We start from the raw sequence: 19833 nt of genomic DNA on the forward strand, positions 1-19833 counted from the left end.
AATTTACAACTAAGTCATATAATACCAATAAAATCAACACACCAATAATTCAATCAATAATCAACCACACAAACAATCAATCATCATACATAATCACGAAATATAACTTAATTAAAATAAGATAATTAATCTAGCACTCAATAAAATAAAATAAATCATTGAAAAATAAAATAAAATAATTAATCCTAATTAATAAATCTTTTAAAATTATCGGGGTATTACAGATTGTACGTATAGAATTATACAATCAAAATTTCTGAACTGAGCTATCCACATTCACGACTGTGCAAGTTTAGTCCTTTGTCCAGTGAGAAAGACGAGGCTAATATCTAAAGAGGTAGTAGAGCCACCTCACACCTGAATCTCACAGATTAAACTAAGATCATTCAATGTCTGTAATTGTTTGTTTTACCCTTAATATACCATCGTTTATGTCTTTTTGACAAGAAATTTACACACCCACGTGTTCTTATGGAAATTGATCTCTTGACCTTTCTTTGAAAAGCGAGAAAATACCACCGGAATACAATCATTGGTTGTAGAAATGATACTTTAAACAAAAGAGCAATACTTACTTTGCATGTTACAAATGCTTGTGGTTAGGTAAATCACTTAAATCTTCGGTCCATGAGTGAGTCAAGTGATCAACCGTATAGAAGACCAACACTGAATTTTGCTACCATTAGTCACTTCCTTTGCGCAATCCAAACTCGAGAGGAAGAGGGCGGAAGGATGTTAGGATTGGTGGAAAGAAAAAAAACAAGGCATGCACTTACTGTGATGACTCTGTGGGCGGGTGTGAGACACTGGCAGGCTACCACATTGGTGAGCTACGGGTGCATAATCCCACATCGCCTGGGTAAAGAAAGGTAAAGTGCTTATATGTAAATGTGTCATCTCCAATTGGTATGAGGCCTTTTAAGGTAAAGTCCAAAAGTAAAATCGTGCGGGCTCAGGCCCAAAGTGGACAATATCATACCATGTGGTGGAGTGGGTCGTTACAAATGGTATCGGAGTCTGACCCAGCCGGAAGTATGCCGACGAGGACGTCGGGCCTCAAGGGGGGTGGATTGTGATAATCCTGTCGGCGGGTGCGAGACACTGGCAGGCGAGCTACAGGTGCATAGTCCTACATCGCTTGGGTAAAGGAAATGTGAAGTGTTTATATGTAAGAGGCCTTTTGGAGTAAAGCCCAAGAGCAAAATCGTGCCGGAAAAGGCCCAAAGCGGACAATATCATACCATGTGGTGGAGTAGGTCGTTACACTTACACTCATTTGTGTGGCATTTAGTGTAAAAGTGAATACGTATAGGTGATATATGTCAATATGCATTTGGTGATGGTCCTAGTATCTTACACTCATTTATATCAGTCCCCTACCATAGCCCATTTGTCTCCCTCAGCCTCTGGTGCTCGCCGTCACCTGCTCCACCCCTTCAGTTGCATCTCTCTGGTCAGTGATTTTCTCCTTTTGAACTCAACTCTACACCTCAATAACACCAACAAATGATTTAGAACATGCATTAATAAAAAATCAGCTCATTCCCTTCAAATCCAATATGACTTGAATTAAAAACATAAAACAACTAGAAAAAACAGAACAATCATATGGAATGCTTGAGATAATCTTATGGAAAGCTTGAGTTGCCACGTGCACGTATAGATGCCAATATTTTATTTTGGCGTTCAATTAGCCATTCTTTCCCGACTTGTGTTGGCATCGATTCTGGATCTTTTTGCATGATTAACATCTTTTCAGCTCTTTGTTTGTTTTCAATCTCTCTTAGTTTGCTTTGAAGCTCGAGTTGTTTGGTTTTTTTTTTTTTATCTACTTTGCTTGACTCTCATGCTATTTGAGCGGCCTCAAGAGTTTCAGATTGTCTTTAATAAAGGGCTGTTGCATGATCGAATTTGCTAATGAAATAATTCTGACTTTCAGATTGTCTTTTATCCTTATTTCGCCTCTGCTTCACTACTTTTCATCCTTCTGGTCACTGACATTCTTCAACATTCGTCGGATCATTTTTGCTAATGTGCGCCGATCCTTCAACCGAACTTGGTGTTGCTGCTGCATTACTTGATGGAGTAGATGGGTTTGAGTGACCAATAGGCTCACTATCATCAATGTGGATTCCACTCCTCTTCTTCGGCTATTTTTTTTTTTGGATGTCAATTCTTTTTGACAATGTAAATGCCACTTATTGTTGCTCTTCAAAATGTTCCAACAACTGTCAAACTTAAATTTGGTGTTATTTTGACGAGCAAACAACTCATTCGCTGCTATCATCTAAAAAAATAAAAATCAATAATTATTAGAAGACAAAATCTTTAAAATATCTACCAATTAAATTTAATATAATAAATAACTTACCTTGTACTCATTGTCTTGCCCACTGGGGTAATTCCTTTAGATCTGTGCCATGCATACAGAAAATTTGGTAATCATTTGTTGCATGATGGACTAACGATTTAAGCAAATGATGTGATTTCTTTTAGGTGTATCAACACCACTAATGTGTTGCTCAAAACTTTCTTGAATTCGAATCCATAACACTGCCTTTTGTTAGTCTGAACCGATGACCGCATCAGTGCTATTGGCCATCCATGCATAACATAAAGCCTCATCTTTAACCGTGGACCACTTAGGAGGCCGAATAGCCCTTTGCTTTCTGGGAGGTTGGGAGTTATTGGATTGTGGCACTTTAGTAGGAATTTTAGAAACTTGAGAAGGTTGATGAGACAGAAATTGAGATTCATCTCCAACAAATTGAGATTCTTCTCTAACAAATAAGAAGGGATCAAAATTATCATTTGATTGGTTGAATTGGGAATTGTAGTTGTAATATGGTGGTGGAGGATTCATGGAATTAAACTTGAGTAAAAAATATAACTAAAAGATTGATAAAATGACTTAGTAGTTGTAGTTGTTGGTTGAAAACTAGAGAAGATGGGTTGGATATAAGGTGAATAAGAGTAGGGGTTGATGTATTTATAGAGGAAAAATGAAAGTTATTTTTTTATAAAAATAAATAAATAAATAAATAAATATATATATATATATATAATGAAATTTTTTTTTAAAAAAATTCAAAAATAGGTTTTTGTGCCAATATAGTCATTAAGACACTATTTGGGTCAGCCAAACAGTGCCTAAAATGGCTATATGTCAATAGGAATATTTTAAAAAGCAATTTTTTTTTAAAAAAAAAACATTTTATCTATTTTTTTTTAACTTTTTTTGCTCAAAAAAGCTTTAAGGCATTATTTGTGTCAGCCAAACAGTGTCTTAATGGCTCTTTGGTTCAATTATTTTGAGGAAAAAAAAAAGAAAAAAAAGAGAGACCAAAATCAGTAAAAACACTAATTTTTTCCTTCTTTTTTTTTTCCAGCCAAACATGCCTTACCAAACAGTGTTCTGGGCTAAAACACTGTTTGGGCCAGAATTAAAAAAGAAGAAGAAAACTGATGCGGGCTCGCATGTCGGGCCCGCAATTCGCCAAACAAATCTTGGTTTTTGGCGACTTGGATCAAGATTGTCTTAATGGGACCCATTTTTTGAAGAGTCCATTGGAGCAATACAGTCTTCAAAATTGGCCCAAAATCGCCAGATCACTCACCATTGGACCTGCTCTCATGTACGCTTCTGATCTTGCAGACGTTGGCACTAAAAACTCCCAAATGCCCAAATGCAAGTTTACGCAAAAGGTTTTATTAACACTTAATTCCACGTACACCACAAAAGTAAATTATTTAGAGCATGTTTGATTTGTCTTTCAGAAAAATAATTTTCAATGACTCAGAAAACAAAAAATTGTTTCCACATGCTATTTTATAATGAGTTTTCAGAAAATTGAGCTAAACAGATTTTTTGTACAATTTTCTGATTTTAGGTGTTTTTCGAGTGACAAATCATAATATTCTCCTATCATCCCGTATCAGCTGGGAAACAAAAAATTAAAAAAACGGAAACTAACAAGCAGAATGAGACAAACCCCGGAGCTGCAACAACATGAGTTTCACCCTAAAGGAGTCGGAGGTGAAAGAAGAAGGGGCCATGCTTGTGATCAAGTTATATTGCAAGCGTCCCTGCTACAAAAAGGACTAAGTACATAGGCAACGGCGAAGAGCAGAAGGATTGTCATTTGTCAATTACCCTTGAAAAAAGACTGGTTGTGTGACATCCACCGGAATGCTATGCGTACAAGTTTGAGGATAATCGTACGTTGTGGAAGAAAATATGAAATGTCAGCAGCAATTTGCTAGTCATTTTATGAAGAATGATGATGAAGAGGGAACTAATAATTTGATTTTACCCAAATTCCGATACTTCTATTGCTCTATGTATGGTGTGTAAAATAATTTTGGTATTGATGATCATATATATTCAACGCCACTCGTTGTGTGTCGTCACAAAAGACTCACTGATGAAAGTCTAAGTGAGGGTGAAGCTCTTAATAACAAATTGATGAATGCGGTTTACGGAGGGAAAAGGTGGATGTCATTGAGAAAAACTCGATTGCGTCTTATTAGGGATAATTCAAGTTCTTTATGAAATAATTTTTTTTAAAACTTTGACTACATGGACGGTGAAACACAACCATGTCTTTAAGTTAATTGTCGACTCTCGACAATTATAGCATTATTCTTTTGAAATGAGTCATTTGAAAATTCCTGACCTTTGATATAGTTCCTATCTTTTTCTACAAAATATTGAAAAATCAATTAAAGATTATAGCATGTTAAATTTCAAAAGCTTTTTTAAGGAGCCTCTTTCGTCCTATAAATTAAGACTTAACAATACAAATTTGTCTTTGATCCATAATATTAAACCCTAATAAATGTAGCTCAAAACAAAATTTCCTCCAAGTTGTAGCCAATAAGTTGAAGCCCATCGTATATTGGTTCTATTCTTGACGAAAGTCAAAGTGATCTCATACTTGGCCAACAAATCTCCAATGATATATATATTTTTTTTGGTTAAAAAATCTCCAATGATATATTCGTAGCATATTCATGATGGGTTGATTTTTAATAAGAAAAGAAAACGATATGCACAAATAGGCCCACGGAGGATTGAAAAACATGTTGGGGGCTATTGAGCTATTGCCCATGTTCCCGTCACTAGCGGTGTTAAAAAACAAGTAGGTCATCTTCACATTTTTTAAACAAAAATATCATAAATTTTAAAAGACGAAAATGCCCTTCAAAATTACTCTTGGAAAAAATCTCTGACGCTCTCACTTGTTCGTCGATCCGAAAGGACCAAAACCCAAATCCACAACTACCACCACCACCACCGGCTTCGAAAAAAATACCCACTCGTCGGAAGCCCACCGGAATTCTTCTTCAACCGCCTGGAACACCGCCGTCCTCGCTCGCTGTCCCACCAACTCCACTGTCTAACGGAATCATCACACCAATCAATAATTAGCACCATTTTGGCTCTGCTAATGGTGGAATCTACAACCAGATCCAAGCTGTAAGTGATTTTTTGGCTTGTTTATGAATTGGGTTTCTCTAGTTGGGGTTCTTTATATTTGAAATTTGAGATGGGTTATGTTAATTAGACTTTATTTTATTTTATTTATTCGTTGCTTTGGTACTGTGGATTTATTTGGAAAATTGTGATCCAAGAGTTGTTTTCTGATCTAAACTTATTCTTCTTGGACCTGAAATATGATGTGTGTGTATTCTGCTCAGAAGAAATTCGCATATTATCTCTGTTTCTGATAGGGAATCTGGATATGGATTTACCTTTTTGAAGTGTATTTATTATAATGTAAGTGAAAGACGGAACAAATGTGTGAAGTGTAAAAAATTAACGTGGGTGAGATTTTGGCAAACCTGCGGGAGGGTGTCAGTGCATCTTACCCCTATTCTCTTTTTTTTTTTTTTTTTTAAAAAAGAAAGTTCATCACAGGCTCACAGCTGAGATAACCAAAGAAATTATTACATAAATGTTTTCCTAAATAAGGCACTAACATATACAAACAATTCTCATACACTCACCTCTTGCAAGTTCTGCTCAAACTCAAATTGTAGTGGGTGTTTAATTAAAAGTTTTCAAATATGTACATAGAGGTGATATATGCATTAGCTCCACTTTGGTATAAACACCCTCTAACTTCCATACTGCTCAATTTCCTTCTTATTTACAATACTTACTGACATTACTAATAATAATAATAATAAATAAATAAAAATGAAGTTCATATTTTTTTTTAGTTAGTACTCACACACATGTCTTTACCGAGAATTGAACCATGACCTCCCTTTGGAAAGAAAAGTAGGAGTCTGGTACTGCTAGGCCGATTGCCTGTTGGTAAGTTCATATTTATTATTTTGTTTAAAAAATTTTTTTTTTTTGATTTTTAAAATTAAAACGCTTGCATAGTTTAGGTCTTCCACAAGCTCTTTAAATTTCTTGGTTTAGTCTTCCTAACAGGTTAGCTCTCTCTAGTCGCTCCAACTTATAACAACAGACATGGACTGCATCAAACCGCGGGAAGAGATGGACTGCACAGACCTGGAGATCAATCTTATTTCAGCAAGCCATCTTAAACCTGTAGGAAAACTTTCCCGGATGAAAGTTTATGCTAGGGTTTCAATTGGGGGTGCCCCCATGACCAGCTCATCATCAGAGAAGCGAACTCCGGTGGACAATCATGGCAAGACCAACCCTGCATGGAATTTCACCACCATACACACCATTGATAAGTCCGCGGTGCAAAATGAATGCAGGATACTTGTCATCAAGCTATACAGCAAGCGATTCATTATGAGGGACCGATACATTGGTGAAGTTCATGTATCACTGAAGGAGCTCTACAAACGTGCGAGTAATGGTAGCAAGACGAACACGGTGGAATACCAGGTGAAAAAAGGATCAGAATATTCTAATGGAATGCTCAAATTTTCATACATGTTTATAGGAACCAAGGCTGATCATGAACATGCTTCTTTCTGGGCGAGAACAGTCAGTGACGCAGCTATGTTGTTTTTCAAAGTGTTCCTTAACTATAGGTTTAAAAGTAATATTCCAATATAAGTCAATTTAATCTTTCTTTCTGTTGATTGAAGAATAATATGTGTGTATATATATATATCGTTTAGTTGTATGCTTCTGTAAATAGTTTTTTTATTTTCCCCAGTCTCTCTCAATCTTTTGATATATTTTTGGATTAATTGCATAAATCTTATTGCGTTGAGAAAAGTTTCATGGAACCTCATCTACGAAATATCAAATGTTGTACAAGACACCCTATTAAATCAAGTTTGAGTTAAGAAATAAACAGTTGAAACATTTGGATTTTTGATATCAACATATATCCATTAATAATTTTTAAAAATATATATCTTTGAAAGTATCCATCTGTTCGTAATCGTATGAAAAAAGAAATGTTAATAAGTCAAATTAATTAAGACTCAACAAATCTAAAAAGTCTTGCTATAGATTAATGAATGAAATTTGTCTTTGTAATTGGAACATGAACTAGTTTTTAGAGTAGAAATAGTCAACACAGAGAGCACTGGACTTGTTCGTAAATTTGAGAAAATTGATTCCCTTCTGTTTCGTGTAAATTGGGCTTTCGGTTTAGTCGGGTAAATAACATCTTTACAAAAAAAAAGTCAATTTACGACAAACATTATTACGTGTCCCACTCATATAATTTCTCACCAAGATGACCCTGAAGCCTCACCCACTCAAGTCCACTTGCTAGAGTTTTATCATATTGTCAAGCGGGAGTAGTATTTGTATTGCCTTCTCACACAGACACAGTCAAACATTTCTTCAAATCTCAAACTCTTCAACGCTTGGGCGTCTCTGAAATACACAGACCACGATAGGGGTAAATTTCTCTCTCTAAATCTCAACTTCTATTTCTCCTTCTCTCTCAGTTTTCTGTTCAATTACAGGATTTTAATTTCCTTCTAAAAGTTTTACTCAAATCAAATGAATGGGTGTTCAAACCATTTCGCCCCTGATTCTTTGCTTTCTCACCTTTCTAATTTCCTATTCTTAACAATAATTTCTGTAAATTAGTGATTCAGCTAAAGAAAAAAAAAATTTTATGTTCGGTTTGTTCTCTCTCTATCTCTATCTCTTCACTTTGACCAGCAAAACGATTCAAAACATGCAATCAAATCCTATACTTCTGCTCCAAAATCTCTCTCGACCCACTTCCATTTTTTTATTAATTTAAAAGATCATTTTTCCTTTCACTATGAAATATCAATTTTTTTAAAAAAATCTTTTAATACCCATTTGCTTGAAGTCACTATAAATTAGGTTGGACGGGGAGCAGACTTTGTTCACTAAATTTCAGATCTACTGGAGTAGCTCTGGGTTGGTGTTTCATTAATTTTTTCATTTACTAGTAATTATTAGTGTTATAAGGGAGGATAATCTCCTTTTTTGTGCTTCACTAAATTTCAGATTTACTGGAGTAGTTCTTTTGTGCTTCAATATTAAATTTAAATTTCACATCTACTATAAATTATTAGTATTATAACGAACTTGTTACACATCCTGACTTAAGCAGGCTAGACATACAACGGCTTCGGCATGACTTTACGCGAGATGTTTCAGGTGATCAACGTTTCCGCCTCTGGTCTTCCCAACATTGGCGATGAAAACTCCAAAATGCAAGTTTACGCAAAAGGTTTTATTAACACTCAACATCTATATATCCATCTAATCAAGAAATTATTGATTGCAACTGTGATGCCACGTCACATGACTGACGTTCTATCACACAAATCAGTAAAAATTATTAGTTGCACGTGGCTTACCGGTTGTGTGATACCATGTCAGTCCTTTGAGAACGACAATTGTTGGTCTCAGATATGGCCATGCCTTCGGTGCAATGGAAGGAGAAAGTATACAATAGCCAGGTGTATTTACCCCATAGTACCTCGGCCAATGGACAATCATTGAAACTCTTAATTTGTCTTGATAATGGAGAAATGGAGAGTTTTGAAGAAAAAAAACCTGATTGTCAATTGGTTCGGGACACCACATAGTAAATACTCCAGGGTATTGTATACTTTTCTCAAGGAAGATAGTAGATAAGGCTTCCAAACTGATTAGCTTAGCTGGTTTTATCTCTTGGCAATTGTGGAAGGCAAGGAATAATTGGATCTTTAATGGGGTTCAATGTGATCCAATCCAATGGGGATATAAAGGAGTGGATATAGAGGGCTGAGTGTAAGCAATTATGTCATTTCAGCTAATGGATTTGGTGACTGAGTTGGGCGCCTCTCGTTATAATGGGATTGCTCATTTTGCTGAGTAGTAGAGCTCTGCATGAGCAAATCACAAACTTTGATTGGGATGTTTGGCCTAAATGACTTCTTGATGCTTTCGATTAATACAAGTTGCATTTCTGTTAAATGAAATTTATATTCTCCTAACATGCAGTTTTAGTCGGGAAACGCAAAAAGATGAAAACGGAAACGGACGAGGATAATGAGACAAACCCGGCTTGGAACTGCGACATGAGTTTCAAACTAAAGGAGTCGGAGGTGAAACAAGAAGGGGCCATGCTTGTCATCAAGTTATACTGCAAGCGGCCCCGCTTCGAAGAGGACAGGTACATGGGTGAGGTGCAAAAATCTTTATGTGAACTTTTCAATGAAGCGGCGGAGAAGTACAAAAGGCGTGGCATATGTGGATTACCCTTGAAAATGGCTGGTTCCGAGACATCCACTGGAATGCTACGTTTTTCATACAGGTTTAATAGTGTCAAGAAACGTGTCTGGTGGAAGAAAATATTTTATGTCAGCCTAGGTTTTATATTTGTTTTAAACACATAATTTTTGTTGCATGTGTGCGACCCTCGAACTCTGTTTTATTATTTTTTGTTTTATGAAGATGATGACGAAGAGCGAACCCGAAGGGAACTTACTGAAGAGGCATCTAAATTATTTGATTTTATCCAAATTCCAATACTTCTATTGCGCCTCTATGTACGTGTGTAAAATAATTGTGTCATTGATGATTATTTGTATATATTAAACGTACCACACTTTGTGTGTGAAATTGTGGTATGGATGATTATTATATATATACATATGTTAGTCTTCCTATATACATATGTCCTGTCTCTGTGTTTATGGTATGGATGATTATACGAGGTTGGTGATGAAAGAAGATGTTTCTGAAGCAAGTGTGATCACACACACAAAAAAATAAAAATAAAAAAATAATAAAAAACAACTCATTAATGAAACATCTAAATGAGAGTGAAGCTCAGAATAACTATTTGATGAATGCAGTTGATGGAGGGAAACTATAAAGGAAAAGGTGGAGGTCAATGATGAGGGATAAAACAAGCTCTTTTTGAAACCAAAAACACTAAAACTTGACCACAGGAGACCGAGAAATGTACTTATGTCTGCAAGTCAGTTGTCGGCTCTCTTGTAGCATGATTCTTTTGAATGATTCCTTTGAAAGCCCGACCTTGACTGTATGATCCCTAATCTTTTCTCAAAAATCTTGGAAAAATCTTCAAAGATTATATTAAGTTATCTTTTTTTGAAAGGTTATATTAGGTTTTCTTTCAAAAGTTTTTTTCAGTTGTAGTTTCCTCATACCAGTATAAATTAAGACTTGACCAGGCAAATTTGTCTTTGGTCCCTAAGACTCAATTCAGGCGTATTGTTTTGTGTACTGTTGTAACAAAATTAGCCAATAAGTTTTGGTTCTATTATTGACGAAAGTCAAAGTGATTTCATTCTCGGTCAATAATGATATATTGGTATCTTATGATCACTCTCTAAATATTTATCAATTTTTTTTTTATAAAAAAAAAAAAAAACAAAGAAAGAGAGAGAAATGTTCTACTTAGGGCCGGTTTACTAACGCTTTTACTTTCTTACTTTCGCTTTTTCGAAAAGTAAAATCATGATTTTCATTTCTTTGAGATGAAACAGAAAGTAAAATTATGTTTAGTAAACTGCGAGTTACTTTTGAAATTTGAAAGTAAAACACAGAAAGTGTGTTTAGTAAACTACTGTCTACTTTTGAAATTTGAAAGCAAAACAAAGAAAATGTGTTTAGTAAAAAATAATAAATTTCTATTTTTGCTTTTAGTAATTTACATTGTTTTATATCTTTTTATATCTATTGCATTTTGGCATTTATAAAAGTCTATTAACAAATAAAGCTACAGTATTATTTTAGCCTTCACATTATTGCTGATTAAATTTAATCTTAGAAGAAACAAATTCAACCTTCATAATCAACTTAAAAACTGAAGCTAATGATTTCTTCTATTTTTTTGGGTTACACCCAAAACTTACATATTAGTAATGCATGGCTATAATTGTTAAGCCTATGTTAAACCCTTTTCCACAATTATTAAAGTAAATGTCATTAGTCTGCTTTTTATTTTATTTTTCACAAAAAGATAAATCATTTATGGCTCATTACCAAATAAAAAATGAAAAATTATTAGAAAATAATTTCGCTGCCGGGATTTGAACTCGGGATTTCAAAAATTAGCTGAAATTTCCAAAGTGGTACAGTAGATCTCATGCTAATTATTCTGCATTTTATGGAATTTATATTACAAGAATGAAATTCTCTTTCGATCCTTTCAGTCCTTACCCATGGGGCCATGAACTCTATTAAGATATGCTCAATTGGAGTGTTGGAGAAAAATTCTGCTTTCCTTTATTGAGATTTGTAGGGGTTAATTGGAACTTTGTAATTTTACATGACACTACAAAGTCTCTACAAAAATCAAAGTGATTATAATTTTTAAAAATAAGCTGAATGAAAGTTAAGGGATACTATAGTTGATCTACTAGTTAAACCGAAATCAACAGATTCGGATCATAGGATTTTATCTAGGAATGAATCAAAAGTGCAATATCATACAACATCATTAAATTAAAGATGCAACTAGAAAAAGATGTCACATTGTTGCAACTCAATGTAATATAACAAGATGTCAGATTATATTAGTATAGTAACAAGTGAAACACAACTCTAATTTTTCGGCCCAGCATACATATAATATCAAAAGCATGCAGATTATAACATGAATTCAAATGGCATTTAGATACAAAATTAATCCAAATAAAAATGACAATATTACAATATCCAAATAGAAAATTAATCTTAATAAAAAGCAACAATATTACAATATCCAAATAGAAAAATAAAAAAATAATCCTAATAAAAGTGATAATATTATAATGAGCAAATAGAAGTGATTCATCTATCACGATAGTTGTTCCACAACTCATTTGTAACTGCATCACGGGTTTTACTCATCTCTTGAATTAGCTCCTGTATAACATTTACTCTCTGATAAGTACCACCTAGCTCCACTTCTTCTTCTTCTTCTTCTTGAAGATTGACATTCTCATCCCCATATTCATCAAAAAGATGATCTAAATGGGCTTCGTCACGAATAAAATTATGTAATGTGCAACAAGCAATAACGATGAGTGCTTGTACACTCAGTTTGTAAGGAGGCATCAACTTAAGGATCGGCCAACGCATTTTTAATACACCAAAACAACGTTTGATCACATTTCTCAGTGACGAATGCCTATAGTTGAATAGTTCATGAGGACCCCTTATTCGTCTCCCCCTATATTCGTGTAAATGATATCTTTCGCCACGATAAGGTGCTAAGAAATACCTCATATTGGTGTACCCAGAATCCACAAGATAATACTTACCTGCACAAACAAAAAATAATTACTTTTTTTCTAATTTAATATGATATCTAAAACATATGATATCTTAATTTAATACCTTCGGGTGGCAACGAAAAATTCATTGTAGGATCAAAAATAGTTTCCAATAATACTCTTGAGTCATTCGCGGAGCCTTCCCAACCTGCCACCACATATGTAAACTTCATGTCGAAAGAACAAATAGCCATTACATTTTGTGTTGTGTCTGATTTCCTTCCACGATAAGGAATTTGTGAAGATGCTGGGACATTTGCATGGATGTGTGTACCATCAATTGCACCAATGAAATTCTACAACACATTATTTTGTTAGTAAATATAAATTCACAATACCAATTAATTAAGTAAAAATATTTTTTTAAAAAAAACTGCCTGAAAGAATGGAAAGTATTTCTCATTATGTTGAATCTCCAATGGTACCTCGTTCATATTTGGTGGACATATTATACTCTTCCCTAATTTGCAAACACACTTTAAAACTCAGTGGAAATATTTATGCACAGTCCCCGTAGAATGTTGATATCTTTCTACCACCACTCGAACACTCTCATTGTGTACTAGAGTATACAAGAACATTGCAACTTGTTCTTGTACGGTTAAGTATCTAGAATCTTCCAAGCCCAATCCCTTTAACCGTTCACATAAATTTCTAAATACATGTTTATCCATCCTAAAGAGTCGATAACACCTAATGGGGTGGCCATTTACTAGTTCAAGTATATAATTATGGCCTTGAAGCATAGAAGTCATACATGGTCTTGGTGGAAGCATATAATGTTCCATGTACTCTATGAACATGTAAATAAACAACAAACACACCCCCATTTCCTCCTCTTCATTTTCTTCATCATCATCAATTAAAGTAGGCAAACAAAATGAATCCATAATGGTAAACCTGATGCAATGAAACATGAGATGCATAAAATGATAATGCATTCAATAAAAGTTAGGGGAAAACACTAAATTCATCTTCAAATGACATATATAATATCTCAGATTAACACAATAAAAAGGACACAAATTAAAGCAAAGAAATAATAAACATTAGCAAAACAAATCCAGGGACTTAACATCAGACATAAGTTTACTAGTTCTAAATCACAAACATAAGTTTACTAGCTTAAACAAATCCCAAATAGAAATTACAAACACCAAAAGAAAAAAACATTGTCTCAAACAAACACAACAATTGCAACCCATCAACACATAATGTTGCAGCCTATCAATCTAGTCCCAGTTGCAGTCTTTCAAGCCAGTCCCGCTTCTTCTCATCACTAAGGTTAACAAATACTCTACTCCAGAGCGGATCTGCACGAAATTGTTTTAGGGCCTTGAAAAATGTGTCTCCATCAATCGGTCCCATGTCTTCTAAGATTTGCAAGCATTCAGTAACTTTAGCGGAGTCTTGATCAACTTGAGACATACCACTTGAGCCTCCACCCTTATCTAGTGCCTCTGCCTTTTTCTTAAAATATTTGCCAAATCCACTCATAGCAGAGGAAATTGTCTTTTGAAAGCTCTCTTTAGTTGATCTTGTACGAGTGAGGTCAGGAGACCGACTCCTATGACGAGAAGTATCCACCACTTCATTGATCTCATTAGGATTTTCATCCCCCTCATCACCACTAATACATGGGCTTTTATTTGAAGGATGAGCACGATTACCAGTTGCATATGTATCACCAAATAAGTTACTAAGCAGATCATAATGTTTGCACCCTTTTTTCCGAAACCGCTTGGCATGCTTGACTTGCTGCAATTATATATTATTGTTAATTTATATGAAACAATAGATAATATTACAAATAATATATTCCAACTAACCTTTTCCATCTCCTCCTATTGGGCATCTGTAAGTGTGACCTGACCAGTTACAGAGTCCCATGATGAACCAGTGTTGGATAGAAATTTTTTGTATACTTTATATCTGTCTCTCAACCCATTGAATTTATTCCTCAATTGTAAGTTCGTATACTTTTCTTTAGTCAACCTTAACATCCCTTCTTCTAAATTTTTCCATCCTTCAGTAGAAAATGTGGTGCCTTTTCGATTTCCATTCTTTCTTTCTTCTTCCATCAAAGTTATTAAGATCTCTTCATTTTTTTCACTCCATAGAAATTGAGAACTTTGATCCTCGACCACATTATCCCCATCCAATAATTGAGTACTTTGATCCATCATTACAACAATTAATACTATGTGAATAATTACTGTATACCAAAATGGCTAACACAACTTAATTGAGCACTTTGATACATCACTACAATAATTAACACACTTCTACAACTTAGCATTGAACATATAATACTGTGAATGAACTCCTATATAATATTTGAAAATTTTTAAATTGTAACTATTATCTACTCTGCTTCTACATGAAGTGTTCAAGTACCATGTTCACAGAGTAAGGGTTCGAGTATCTAAGAGGAAACTGAAAATTAAAGCTATTCAAAGAATTATTAACTTAACAGACTTAACAGAAAGCTCATTCTAAGCATATGGTACACTAATTAGACTTTCCAAGTGAGAATCTCAGAAGTATCCCAGGAGTCCCAAGTCAACATCAAACAGTTTTCATCAGAAAAAAATCCAGTTTATAGTTACATAGTTCTTATGGTAACTATAGATTACCAGCAGTTTAAAGAGAGAGAACATTTGCAGACTTAGATAGGCATATTTCTACTTCTTTTATTATTATTATTATTATTATTATTATTATTATTATTATTATTATTATTATTTATTTTCTGAAATGCATATTTTCAGTTTATATGATATAGTATGTTGTACCAAATAGTAGTAAAAAAACATATTTCAGCATTCAAAGCATTTAACAGGGTCTATTATAACAATGATTATGTCTTCAGATGACATTCAAAATGAAGTTTTGGAGAAAAATTGACCCATCACATTTGTCATCGTGTGTGGAAGAAGTGTTGCTTTATTTTCCTCTGCTAGTAGTTTTGGATTAGGGTAAAAAAAATAAAAAAATAAAAAAAAATAAAAATAAAAAAAAGAAAAATTCTATGGTCTTTAGTAGTTAATTAATTCAATATTTGGCCATTTTTAGGATACTTTTTTCGAAGATGTGTCTACAAAGTAACCTCTATATATTAATATAAGAAACTTAGAAAGAAACTTAGAAACCACATTTGAAGGCCTCTGGAAATTTAGCATGGCATTTAATGCAATAATGATGCTAAGATACATATATAAGGACAAAACTTTCGTGAGACTTGGGCAATGAAAAATTGCTTCAGCATATTTGGCTATATGTGGCACATGTCATCTACAATATGAATAGTGTTGTGACAATCTCAAATTGGTTCATTTTCTTGGTAGATCTGGATAGGTATCTTATTAGGTACCATCAACAAGAATCTAGTTCCAGGAACACACACAAACACACACACGCGCACACTAGGAAAAAACATAAGAAATTTCAGCCATTTGGCCAAGTTGAAAACAAAAGTAGGTAGCTTAGAAGTTGGGACTCATAGGTTTCGACATATATCTAATGTGCAGAAATGACAATCAATTCAACAATCAATCTTAAACTCATAAAAAAAAATTACCAATTTATTTCTTAACAATTCACCACTCAGTACCCTATCTCTTCTTTTGACCAATTTACACCCTATTTGATAATCTACAAGTGGAAGCAGAGTGTGAGGTAGTTCATGGTAAGCCCTTTCCAACACTGTGGAATTCACTCAAAAACATGATGGATAGATTAATGACAGATTTAAGTGTAATTCATTATAACTATAAATTTGTTAGGCAATAAATTCTAAAAAATTTGAGAGATGTTAGAGGAACTTTCAAAAATGAAGCCTTTATATATAAAATTTCACATGCACAACAAAATGACAACCAATAAAACAATCAATCTAAAAAAATCGACAACCACCAAATCCAGCCAATGAAAAATATTTTAAACACTTCTTCTATTTTCGGAAATATTTTAAACAGATCATGCAAATATATACACATTCAGCGAACGAAAACAAAGGAATCAGGGCTGAAGAGGTCTTTGATTTGAGGGCACTGAGACAAATTGTTATATATACACATATAGATATACACATACAGATATACACATACACATTCAGGAATAAAATTGCAGATTCTAGGGAAAAATCTTCATACACGAGGAGAGAGAGCATCTGAGAAGAAAGAGAATCTGAGAAGAGGGAGAATCTGAGAAGAGAGGGTGAACTTACAGGCGAAGTGTTGGTCGGCCGTTGAGTCTCCGTTGCCGATCGACGCTCGCAGATAAGGGATGACGATCGGTAAAACTTTTTTGAAACAGATGAGGTGAGAGGCTAGGGCTTTCTTGAAGCAGACAGGAGGCAGAGGCTTGCGAACGATGATATAAATGAGACGGAGTTTAGGTTTTAAAACTACAGTATTTAGCGCTACAGTATTTAGCGCTACAGTGTGGAAATTACTTCCTCCGCACAGTATAGGAAGTAGAGAAAGTGAGAAAATCTCACTTTCTCTTCTCTTCACAAATTTAGGAATTACTTTCTCAAAATCAAAAAGTGAAAGTAATTTAATAAACGTTATTTTATTTTTATTTTTGCTTTTTCAGAATTGAAAGTAAAAAGTAGGAAATAATTCCTATTACTAAACAGGCCCTTAGTTCGTAACTTTGAAAACAGTTTTCTATTTTCAGGAAGGTGAAAATAGAAAACTGTACAAAAAGCTGTCTGTTTAGTTTGTAATTCTGAAAATAGTTTTTAAGAATTCAGAGAATAAAAAACATTTTTTAAAGAACTATAAAAGAAAGTTCTCTGAAAATAGGCATTTTTAGAACTTAGTTTTTAGAAAACGAAACCAAGGCTTGTTTGGTTTGTAACACTGAAAACAGTATAAAAAAACTTTCTGCTTCATTTAGTTTTCTAAAAACTATTTTCTGTCTTTTATAATTCTCTGAAAACATTTTCTGTTTTCTGAATTCTTAAAAACTATAAACTTGAAAAGGAAAGAAATATGGATGAATTGTTTTTGTATTAGTACACACTTCACAAGTTTACACGGGTTCTCTTTTTAGGAGAGAATACACGTACAAAATCAGAAAACTAATTACAATAGCTAGCTGGCCTAATTAATAATTTCCTAATTTATAGTATTAACCGATATTTTATTTACAACAAATATCCTTCGAATATTATACTTACAGCTAATAATATTTGGTAGTATTACTACCGAATCTTTCCTTTTCAACACTTCCACTCAAGCTGGTTCGAAGATATCTTCCATAGCCAGCTTGCCAATTAGTCTGTCGAACTATCTTGTAGGAAGTCCCTTTGTAAGCACATCTGCAACTTACTCGGTAGTAGGAATGTACGGCATACAGATCAATCCATTTTTGAGCTTTTCCTTGATGAAGTGTTTGTCTACCTCTACGTGCTTTGTTCTGTCATGAAGCACTGGATTATGAGCGATCGAAATAACAACTTTATTGTCACGGTACAATTTCATATACAATGGATTAGAGACATTTAATTCTTCCAATAGTCTTTTAATCCATAATATCTCACAAATTCCATGAGCAACTAATCTAAATTAGGCCTCTGCGCTGCTTCTTGCTATCACATTCTATTTTTTACTCCGCCAAGTGACAAGGTTACCTCCAACAAAAGTGCAGTAGCCAGAAGTTAACTATCTATCAATAGCACTCCCAACCTAATCCGCATCAGTATAGGCTTCAACTTGCAAATGCCCACGATTTTTTAATAGTAGTCCTCTTCCTGGGTCCCTTTTATGTGATACCCCCTGATTTCGGAATACTGGTTTATCAAGTCCGCGCACAAAATTAAGGGATATCAAAATAATTAAAGTATTTAAACAAACACAGAATACAAAGATGAATAATAAAGAATAAATAAACCGCTAAAGAAAACTAATAAATAAATATTAATTAATAATTCTCCAACAATTACAACTTGGGAATCTCGTAATTCCAGGACCCCTTAAAACATTATCCAATAATCCAATCAACTATAAAAGTACACAAACTAAATAGATGAATAACATTCTCCCAGTTGCGGATCCTCAATCTCGAGACTGGAATTTCTAATAACTTGAAAAATAAATCATGGGTTAAACCCTACGAGCAAGTTCTCTCTACCAGACCTCTGAAAACCAATAAGTAGATCATCTCTGATCAAAACCAACCCTAATAAAGTTTTAAGTTTAATAAAGCACGATATACATATCTATATATAATTATATGTACTATACTAACCACATCCATTAATAGGTTTATTAAATTTTCATACCTATTAAACAACGATTAAAATAATAATCATTCCTAAACTAATCCACCATTTCTTTTAAAAAGAAACTCCTTTAATCTTAATCCTATCATAGTCAGTTGTTTATTCATTTAAACAATAAATTATAATAAAAAAGAATATTATATTTAATCCCAAAATCCGATAATTATTTTAATTATTTAAATCACATATCCAAAATCTAAGTTTTGACAAATCATCCATGTCTCCACCAGTATTATTTTATTAATATGTATAAAATAATACACTGACCAGGAAGTACCAGACTATTCTAATTTAAGAATATCTAATCCTAATCCAACCTATACATACAATAACCATAGATGACATTTTAATCATTTAACACATAACAATATAATTATGCATTGGCAATTCAATCATGCCATTATAAATATATTTATTTATATATTGACAACTCAACCATGCCTCCTCAAGTATATATATTTATACTTTTAATTAACAATTTATCCATACTTCCCATTTATGTATTTTATTCATACAAATAATAAGGTAATATATTTAAGCCTTTGGCAACTCATCTATGCCTACAATTCAACCATGTACCAAGTTTAAACTTAATTAATAAGCTAAATCATACATATACATCTTATGCATATCATACGCGAAAACATTAATTTAAAACCAACCCATCCTGATATACTAATTAAGAATGATTAATATTAATCATCCTCAATAATATATACATATACACACATATATTATTTAATATATATATATATATATATATTCCTCCTCCCATCACCAATTATTAGTTAATTATATATACGCGTATTAAATACTGTAGTGATACTTGATGT

The 19833-nt window shown here is 33.6% G+C and overlaps 4 protein-coding genes across 4 annotated transcripts; 2 read left to right on the forward strand and 2 right to left on the reverse strand.

Annotated features, from left to right (window-relative positions):
* Positions 1-6484: 6484 nt before the first annotated feature.
* On the forward strand, positions 6485-7048 carry LOC132272944 (protein SRC2-like). The gene has a single exon (XM_059774004.1). It carries the CDS (start codon positions 6485-6487, stop codon positions 7046-7048), a length of 564 nt encoding a protein of 187 aa, XP_059629987.1.
* A 640-nt stretch (positions 7049-7688) lies between these two features.
* On the forward strand, positions 7689-10091 carry LOC132274567 (uncharacterized). The gene is made up of 3 exons (XM_059775880.1): positions 7689-7850; positions 8544-8663; positions 9422-10091. The coding sequence occupies exons 2-3, from the start codon at positions 8567-8569 to the stop codon at positions 9814-9816; spliced, it is 492 nt and encodes a 163-aa protein (XP_059631863.1). The 5' UTR covers positions 7689-7850; positions 8544-8566; the 3' UTR covers positions 9817-10091.
* Positions 10092-12223: 2132 nt separating this feature from the next.
* LOC132272945 (uncharacterized) lies at positions 12224-13598 on the reverse strand. Its single transcript, XM_059774005.1, has 3 exons — positions 13533-13598; positions 12773-13004; positions 12224-12696 (listed from the first exon to the last, which is right to left on the reverse strand). Exons 1-3 carry the CDS (start codon positions 13596-13598, stop codon positions 12224-12226), a joined length of 771 nt encoding a protein of 256 aa, XP_059629988.1.
* Positions 13599-13935: 337 nt separating this feature from the next.
* On the reverse strand, positions 13936-14891 carry LOC132272947 (uncharacterized). Its single transcript, XM_059774006.1, has 2 exons — positions 14577-14891; positions 13936-14466 (listed from the first exon to the last, which is right to left on the reverse strand). The coding sequence occupies exons 1-2, from the start codon at positions 14889-14891 to the stop codon at positions 13936-13938; spliced, it is 846 nt and encodes a 281-aa protein (XP_059629989.1).
* Between the last annotated feature and the right edge of the window lie 4942 nt (positions 14892-19833).

Source organism: Cornus florida, unplaced genomic scaffold (assembly GCF_030987335.1).
Source record: "Cornus florida cultivar Cherokee Brave unplaced genomic scaffold, ASM3098733v1 CherokeeBrave_3.0.0_Hap2_Chr09, whole genome shotgun sequence".
NCBI lineage: Eukaryota > Viridiplantae > Streptophyta > Magnoliopsida > Cornales > Cornaceae > Cornus > Cornus florida.

Bases quoted from the DNA above. Each gene is read 5' to 3' on its own strand.
- LOC132272944 (XM_059774004.1), top strand. From the start codon at position 6,485: ATGGACTGCATCAAACCGCGGGAAGAGATGGACTGCACAGACCTGGAG.
- LOC132274567 (XM_059775880.1), top strand. From the start codon at position 8,567: ATGACTTTACGCGAGATGTTTCAGGTGATCAACGTTTCCGCCTCTGGT. The intron at 8,664-9,421 runs GTTTTATTAACA...CCTAACATGCAG, and splicing joins AATGCAAGTTTACGCAAAAG to TTTTAGTCGGGAAACGCAAA.
- LOC132272945 (XM_059774005.1), bottom strand. From the start codon at position 13,598: ATGGATTCATTTTGTTTGCCTACTTTAATTGATGATGATGAAGAAAAT. The intron at 13,005-13,532 runs GTGTGTTTGTTG...AATGTGTTGTAG, and splicing joins ATGAAGAGGAGGAAATGGGG to AATTTCATTGGTGCAATTGA. The intron at 12,697-12,772 runs GTATTAAATTAA...TTGTTTGTGCAG, and splicing joins TTTTTCGTTGCCACCCGAAG to GTAAGTATTATCTTGTGGAT.
- LOC132272947 (XM_059774006.1), bottom strand. From the start codon at position 14,891: ATGGATCAAAGTACTCAATTATTGGATGGGGATAATGTGGTCGAGGAT. The intron at 14,467-14,576 runs GTCACACTTACA...ATATAATTGCAG, and splicing joins GGGACTCTGTAACTGGTCAG to CAAGTCAAGCATGCCAAGCG.